This window comes from Heteronotia binoei, chromosome 4 (genome assembly GCF_032191835.1).
Source record: "Heteronotia binoei isolate CCM8104 ecotype False Entrance Well chromosome 4, APGP_CSIRO_Hbin_v1, whole genome shotgun sequence".
Taxonomy (NCBI): domain Eukaryota; kingdom Metazoa; phylum Chordata; class Lepidosauria; order Squamata; family Gekkonidae; genus Heteronotia; species Heteronotia binoei.
This window is the reverse complement of record NC_083226.1, coordinates 48,450,442-48,459,295: the sequence shown is the minus strand read 5'-3', so window position 1 is coordinate 48,459,295 and position 8,854 is coordinate 48,450,442. Positions and strand designations below refer to the sequence as shown.

At 43.1% G+C, this 8,854-nt stretch overlaps 1 protein-coding gene across 1 annotated transcript; it reads right to left on the bottom strand.

The window, feature by feature from the left end:
- Window positions 1–3,485: 3,485 nt before the first annotated feature.
- LOC132570102 (interferon epsilon-like) lies at window positions 3,486–4,076 on the bottom strand. The gene has a single exon (XM_060236539.1). The coding sequence runs from the start codon at window positions 4,074–4,076 to the stop codon at window positions 3,486–3,488; it is 591 nt and encodes a 196-aa protein (XP_060092522.1).
- Between the last annotated feature and the right edge of the window lie 4,778 nt (window positions 4,077–8,854).

The following is an 8,854-nucleotide window of genomic DNA, read 5'->3' as shown; positions in this document are numbered from 1 at the left end:
ATGTCTGGGTAAGAGAGAGGAGGGGAAGAGAGGAAGGATGTGACTTTCTTAGTCTACCTTATTATTCCTAACTGATTGCACTTGATGGGTGAGCAGGGATTTCTCCATGCTAGTAAATGATGAACTCCATCAGAGTACCCTGATGTACTATGAAAGAACTCCTAATGGTCTAGGAGCAATCAATACATTTGACAATTTACAGTCCCTGTAGACCTCCAGAAGTAGGCTAAAGTGACCATATTAGACTTGTTTTCAATTTTTGCATGACTGCTTATGCATGAGATGAGGCATATGTGAGAAGCCAGTTGCATTATACTATAGTGTTATGAAAGAATATGGTGATGTGACCTGCTGAACAAATGCAAAGGGTCGAAAGCTCAGCTCCCTGTTCAAGTCAAGTGGACGGGATGTGACCTGAACCAGTGGGCATTTGAGCATTCCTAAGCAGGAGGACAGGAATCTCTCTGCATCAGGGCAGATTTCTCCAAACAGGTGTTAGGAGGACCAACAGTGAATATACTTCTCAGTTGTTCTTCCTGTCCCCATCTTTCCCATGTAATGTCTGAAATCAATGTAACTCACAGCCTGACTTTGCTTCAAAACATTTCCTGTGCTTTATTTTATTCAATTACAATCCATGTTACCCAAATTGCCTGGAGTTGCACTTCTCTAATACAAATAACATTTTAAAGGTTCAACCAATAAAAGATAATAAATAAAGTTAATACAAACAATAAATACAATAAATAAAGAAAATAAATACATGGACTTAAGCTGACCAGCAACATAGATACTGATTGATGTTTCCAAATTATAAATATGGTGTCTGAGAGCAAATGTTTTAAAAGGTGTAAAATGGTAGTGCACTTCAATGTGCACATTTTATAAATACATAACTTGCTTTGATAAATGGCTTGTACTTAACTGACTTAGTGCCTTTGTAATGACTTATTGTTCTTTGACTGACTTATTGGCTGGTGGAAATGATGGCCATTCTGCTGAGTATTTTGTGCAACAGACCTCTGTTTTAGTTAGTTTTCTCCCAGATCTGGCAAACTTCTTCCATGAAGCCTTTCCCAAATACTTATAGTGAACTGAAATGACTGAATGCCATCAATTCACCTTTGACCTATGGGAACCCCAACCAGGGGCTTCCAGGGAAATGAGAAGCGAAGGTGGGTTGCCACGGACTTCCTCTTCAGAGTCTTCCTTGGTGGTCTCCCACCAAGGACTGGACCCGGCTCAGCTTCTGAGATCAGACTATACCATGCCACCTTTCTTCTCTGGTAAATGTACTGTATGTTAAATTATACATTTGAATTATACAAAGCAGTAGTTTCCAACTTTACTACCTTTACAGAATTCATTCAATATCAATTAATTGCTAACCAACTCCTGTACTTTTGATATAAAGGATTCAAGGGAGCATGTTCTTGGTCACACATTTGGTTTATACTGATAATAATAAAAAAAATAAAATAATAGTGTTTCTTGTACTCATGCTTGACCCATATGAATTGAAAGTGGAATCCATATTTTCCAGCATCTTCACATTGTAAGGAAAAATCAGCCAAGATGATTTTCATGGGACCTGAGCCACCATTACATTTCATTTAGAAATCCATTCCAAAGACTTTAGAATTCCTCGACTTGTCATTATTCAATTGGTTCAGATTTGTTAGTCTTTGGTAATGTACCTCAAATATGGGTGGCATTATCATGATTTTGTTAATTTTGTCTAGGATTAAACTATATCAAAGGTGTTGCTGGACTGTGCATCACATTTTACATCTTCAGGAGCAGGTCAGTTCAATCAGATGACTTGCAGAAAGGGGAGGTAAATTATGGGATAATCATTTGCTTTGGCAGTATCTTGGGATGCTGAAGTACATTTTCTTTGGTCCTATATATTGTAGCTTTGTATGCCTGAATATTATGCCTTGCTGTTAACTTCATGAAACTGTTTACAATCTGATGAAGTAACAGGAGATGTTTTACTTTTGGGAAATGTGTTGCTGGAGGCAATGAATGAAAGACGAAGGATAGGAGTGCTCTGTCTGAAGCTGCAGTTTCATTCAGCTGTTTTCATTGCATCATCGGGAGTAGACTCAACTAGAAAGAAAAAGAGAAGTGGTTGAAACTCAGTCTATACTAATTTGAAATTGATTTTCCTTTCCACTACCAGTCACTGAAAATTTTGTTATAGATGCCATGACAAAAATCAGAAAACTGAACTATACTTTTTTCTTTTTCAGATCTTTCAGTTGGCTTGATCAGAACTGAACTGATTGATTAGAATTGTTGATGAGTGTGTGTATAGAAACAAATGCAGTGTGCTATGAAAGTTGAGTATCTCTTTTGGCTTAAGAATTGCCACTGAGGCATTCTTCACATGCAGAAGAAGAAGAAGATTTATAACCCACCCTTCACTCAGAGTCTTGGAGCAGCTTACCATCTCCTTCTCTTCCTCTCCTCACAACAGGCACCCTATGAGGTAGGTGAGACTGAGAGAACTCAGAGAACTGCTCTTGATAGAACAGCTCTGAGAGAACTAGGACTTATCCAAGATCACCCAGCTGGCTGCATGTGGAGGAGTAGGGAAACAAACCCTGTTCTCCAGATTAGAGTCCATTGCTCTTAATAACTACACCAAACTGGCTTTCAGTTTGTGGTGAAGGGCATGGTATGAATGTGTCAAGCAGCAGGGCATGAATGATGTAAACACACTGATGACACAATCTGTCATCTTTATCCTATATGACTTGAAAAGCCAAAGCCATTACATATTTGTGGCTAAATGAAAAAGATATATAAAATTTCACCTAAAGTTAAATTTGAGACCAATTTAGGAATTCTAGCCTCGATGAAACCTTTAAGAGCAATTTTTTTAAAAATGTGAAGGTTTTCTTAGGGAAGCCTGCTTCCAGGTGGGATCTGTGGATCCCCTGGAATTACAGTTCATCTCCAGACTACAGAAAATAGTTCCACTGAAGAAAATGGATGTTTTGGAAGGTGGGCTCTATGGCATTGTATTCCCCTGAGGTCCCTGTCCTATCCAGGCTCCACTCCCAAATTTCTAGGAGTTTCTCAACCTGGATATGTCCACCCTGTCCTCCATCCCCTGCTGGTGGCCAGAGGGGACCTGACAACACTAGGTTTTCTACATGTCCTAACCATAAAGAGTAGATGACATTAATAAAGGTTGAAAATTGAATTGTCTCTGGGTGATGTTTTTCTCTCCTCAGCAAGTTTAGGATTAGTAAAACAACACTCATTGTGAACAAAGTTGTTAGAATCTCAAATTAGAGTTTTGCTTACAATAAAAATTCAAAGCAAATCTGGAACTATGGCTCAAAAGAAACATCTATAATATCGTGGAAATGTCATGGGAGAAAAAGAGATGGAAGTTTCTAATTTCTCCCTACTATATTTGCTAGCATGTGTTCAGTTCAAAACAAAATTAATATTAAAAATCTCAGTACCTGTTAGTTTTGGATCCTATTTGTGAGTTGGTCCACCAACAGCAGACATTGCTTGACTTCCATCTGGACAATTCCCCAGGTGCACAGGCTGTGCTGGATCTCCTTCAAGAAGTTGTCAATTCTTTGGAAGTATCTTTTCACTCTCAGCCTGGTAAACTGGATAATCTGACCTCTTGGAGACAAGATGTCATTCTCTATCTCCGCACTCAAGCATGTTCCCAGATGCTGAATTTGCTGATGAAGTCTGGCCTTAAACACGGCCAAGGAATTCTCATCCCAAGCCATTTCTGTCAGGTTTTGGTTGAAGATGCGGATGATCTGTTGGAAGATTTCATGAATGGCCACCTTTGGATTCTCTTCTAGAGACCTTTGGATCTCCTTAAGAATTTCTTGGTTGGCCATGAAGTCACTCATGTCACTTAGGCACTGCAGAGGAAGGTTTGTTCTCATTTTGCTCTTCAGGAGTTCCAGGTTGTTCTTGTTGGTGGTGCTTAGCTGTTCACGCAGACTGGTGCAGCTCTGAGACGAGACTTCGCTGAAGACAAGCATCACCAAACATAGATGGAGCCATTCTTTTGTAAGTATGGTGTTCATGGTGGTCTGTGCTCTTTGCTTGAGTGCAGAATGTGTGTCTCGAGCAATGACTTCTGGAATCTGGTGAGTCTTTGAACCATGCCTTGGCTTTTATATATTGAGGGATGAAACTATCTCTTTCCATTCATCAGAATTTTCCCTTTCTTAAAATACCTTTCACTTCTTTCCATATGAATTTGAAAAATCAAGTAGGGTAAAAATGCTATTCTGAGATGGTCAGAATTTGAAAGACAGGTTTTATTTTTATTTTTCATATTCAAAACTTGAATTAATAGGGGGTTTTTGTTGGAAGCAAAAATGGGAGTCATTTGCCTATATCAGCTTTAGGTTTCTTGCAGTTCATTCCATCAGTTTAAAAGGATAAACTTTTTTGAGATTAAACCAGGATCCCATAGAACATTAATGGTGATAAAGAAAGTGGCCCAAATCAGTGTAAGAAACATTTCAATGAAGTGTAGCGAAGTTTGAGAAGTCCTATCTAAGTACCAAACCTATACCTCATACAAATCAGGCATTGCTGGGCCTCCATTTTTTTTTAAATCTGCTTCTTGCTTTTGCGAATATATCACGATGCATGGTTGGATTGTGGAACTGAGCATGCTGATGATCTAAATGTGTGGACTGGGAAAGTTCATACAAGAAACAAATATGTTGGTTTCATCCCAGGTGATTCTCTTTAGATGACTCATGTACCCCACACAGTAAGGGGCAAGCCAAATGCTGCCCCAGCTGTCCAGAATTCATCAGACCTCAAAGGGAAAGTATTATATTTTCAAACCTAGTGATTTATATATTTGAAGAAGAAGGTGATGACATTGGGTTTGCATTCCGCCCTCCACTCTGAATCTCAGAGCAGGTCACAATCTCCTTTACCTCCCCCCCACACACACACACACAACAGACACCCTGTGAGGTAGTTGGGGCTGGGAGAGCTCTCTCAGAAACTGCCCTTTCAAGGACAGCTCTTGGGAGAACTATGGCTGACCCAAGGGCATGCCAGAAGTTTAAAGTGGAGGAGTGGGGAATCAAACCCAGTTCTCCCAGATAAGAGTCTGCTCACTTAACCGCTACACCAAACTGGCTTTCACCAAATTGCTTTATTATATCCTGCTTTTCCCCCCAAAGGGGACCCAGGGTGGCTTATGTCATTCTCTTCTCATCACCACAACCCTGTGAAGTTAGTTAGGCTGAATATTTGGGACTGGCCCAAGATCACCAGATATCCATAATAGAGTGGAGATTTCAATGTGGATCTCCTAGATCTCAGTTGGACACTCCAACCACTACATGGTGGCCCTTGACCCATTGATTTGCAGTGAAGAGCATCACATTCCAAGTCCTATCTATCAATATGAATTTGAGAATGCAAAACAAAAAAATTCCTTTTCTGTATTTGAAAAACAGAGTTTCTTTTTTAATACAGATATTCATTAACATGAAATTTATTTTTGTTAGCATTGAAATCTCATGTCTTTGCTTTATCAACTCTGGACTTCTCAAATGTCATCACAACAAAAAAACAAACTGTTGAAATTTTTTTGTGTTGTGTCCTGGAATGGATCCACTGAGCTGTAAGCATTGCTGTGCACTACTGAGATAGCTAGACACTAGTGGCCACCCAGCAATGCATCACTCATCCAGTCTACCCAATCCTTGGAGGGGGTTTCTCTCCTTCTTTGGGTTTCACTGCCATCATTTTAGGACTAAGCTGCTCGGAAGGCCAGTGCTCCCAGCTTCTGCCCCCATGTTGCCATTCTAAGGCTCTGCTCAGGACCTGTGTCTCCCACTACCCAGTGACTGGTTACGATGGGGACAGCTTGCTGTACTTGCACATTCCCAGGGAACTAGCAATTTTGTACTTTACCACCTCCCTTCACCTGGCACCTGTTTTAAATAGCGTGTTTGAATAGCTGAGGCCTCTGGTACGAAGAACAGCATTCAAAATAGAAAATAATTCATTTAAAGTGAAATGTCCATACACATGCTATCAGCACATCAAAAGACTGAGCTAGGAATCTCCCCTATCATATAATTCTTGGGACAGACTTGTTGTGGGTTCACCTAATCTTCCATTGGCTGAACTGCTTGTTGCTCAGTCTCAGTGGAGAGCAACCCCCCACCCTCCAGGCCCAGGAGAGACAAGGACCGAACCATTGCTTTACAGAGGAGAGAAAGAAAACCTTCCCTCAATTGGCTGAGGAAGGGAAGGGGAAGGAAAAAACCAGAGAAGGCCTTCTCTTGATTGGCTGAGGGAGGAGGAGAGAAAAGAGCCAGAGAAAGTCTTCCCTCAGTTGACTGAGGGCTGTTCCCTCTTTTCTTCTGGAAGGGAAACAGCCAGAGATGAGGTGGGTGGGATGGTGTCCTGTGGCAGCAGACCAGATACAGAGAGAGAGGGAGGTAGACTTGCCAATCCCCAAGTCCCAGCGGGGGTTCTTCCGCTTTCCCAGGCTCCTTCCCGCCCCAGTCAGCTGGCTGGCAGGAGGGGGGAGCCCCGCCCCTAAAGCCACCATGTGACTTTCCACCTCCGAAGGCTTCAGTCTCCGATTGTTAAGGCTTCCTCTTCAGATGGTGTGTCTGTGTTACTTTGAAGAAGTTGGCTGCAACTTGTGAGTAGAGATGCCAGTCCCTCGCTTCAGAGTGAACAGAAGAGAGAAGGAAATGTCTGCTGGGCACTTTATTTTCTATGTGGAGATCGATTCTCATAGGGTATAATGGGGAATTGATCTGAAGGTATTGGGGACTCTGGGGGGCTGTTATTTGAGGTAGAAGCACCAAGTTTTCAGTGTAGCATCTAGTGCCTCTCCCCAAAGTACCCCCCAAGTTTCAAAAGGATTGGACCAGAGGGTCCAATTCTATGAGCCCCAAAAGATGGTGCCCCTATCCTTCATTATTTCCTATGGAAGGAAGGCATTTAAAAAGGTGTGCTGTCCCTTTAAATGTGATGGCCAGAACTCCCTTGGAGTTCAATTATGCTTATCACACCCTTGCTTCTGGCTCCATCCCCAATGTCTCCTGGCTCCACTCCCAAAGTCCCCAGATATTTCTTGAATTGGACTTGGCAACCTTAGAGGGAGGGAGAGCAAGGCAGAGAGAAAGAGAGAGAGATTGAAGTCTTGTGCTTAAGACCAACAATGTTATCAGAGGGAGACTGTTGATCTGAAAGGCATCACTAAAGGCCTCTGAGGAAGAACTCATTGGGGCCAGTCGTGACTAGGGCTGCCAGTTGCAGGTTGGTGGAAAATTCCTGTGATTCTGTGGTGGAGTTTGAGGAGGACATAGGAGTTAGGGCTTCAGAGTGAAGTCTGCCATACCTGCTTCTTACTGTGGAAGCTGACTGGGTAGTCATACACTTTCACCATAACTTACCTCACAGGGCTGTTGTGCAGCTCAAAGGATGGAGAGGAGAATAATGTAAGTTACTTTGATCCCCCCCACTGTGGAGAAAGACTCCTTTTCCTAGGTAGAGGCTGCAGGGATGGTAGAGGCGATGGAAAGCTGAACTGCGTTGGACTCCCTAGAAGAACCTACCTTTGCCACAACCTGAACTGCTTCTATGATTGTAGCAACGTTGATTCATCTATTTAGAGACTTGAGTGCCGGTGTGGTTTGTGTGTATTCTCTGATTAACTTCACTTGACATTATTTATTCTTGTTTATTTATAAAACACATTATTTGTTAAATATTTTTGAAGCTGGTTTTTCGTGGAGGTTTTTTACCTATTTCCTGCTCCATTTTTCTGCGATTCACTGTTGGTGACCCAGTCTCCAGGTGAGGAGATCACTCAGAATCACAATTGCTGTCCAGATGGCAGAGATCAGCTCCCCTTGAGGTGGTGGTGGTGGGGAATGAATGGCTTCACTTGGATGGGTGGGAAAACAGCAAGGGTGGGGGAGTACTTGCCCAAAGCCTCTTTCTAGAGCCCGTTGTATTTTTCTTCACAATGGGCCTTATTCCTAGTATAAAATAAAGATATAAACATTCCCCCCCCCCAGTCGGAATAATGAGACAGACACAGGTCTTTGGACTAAAGGGCCACTTTTATTAAGCATAACATAACGGCAAGGGCAAAAGGTGGGTCAGGACAAGCCAGGGGTCCTTGCCAGACCACCTTCTTGACCTGTGCTTGGGTGAGCCCCAATGCCCCGGGGGTGAGCCGTCTTACCTGGCTCAGACCGGGCCGGCAAAACAACTAGATCCCCTCTCACCTGAGCTCCACCCTCCCCCAAACCGTACAGCCTGGGATGTGGATGACTCTCCACGTAACAGGATCCCCAGACCCCTGGATTCGGCCCTGGATTGTACAGCTTAATGGTCGCTCCAGGGAGGCCACACACCACAAAGGTGCAGTGCCATGGGTGCACACAAATACCCAACACAACAGGTGCCCAACAGTAAACAGCCACCATCAGGGCCAAAGTTCAGTTTAGGCACTGTACCCCACTAACCCTCCAGCGCCTGTAGCAACCCTTGCCATATGTCAGCCAAGAAAACCTTGTTGCCCTTTACCGAGAGATGAACCCCATCCTGCCTGTTCAACTCATTGAGGCTAGCCTGAATGGAGGGATGCGGGTCAAAAACTCCTAGCCCCTTCTCAAGAGCTATTTGAAACGCCCTGTTGGCCTTCTTACAGGCTCTCTCCAACCCTGCTGGGTCCCAAACCACCTGCCATTCCCAGCATGGCAGCATGACCGACCAGAGGATGAGAACACCTTTGACGAATCACCCTAAGGTCATCTTGGGCCTGTAGGGAAAGGGCCTTCCCCTTCATCCAGCCCAA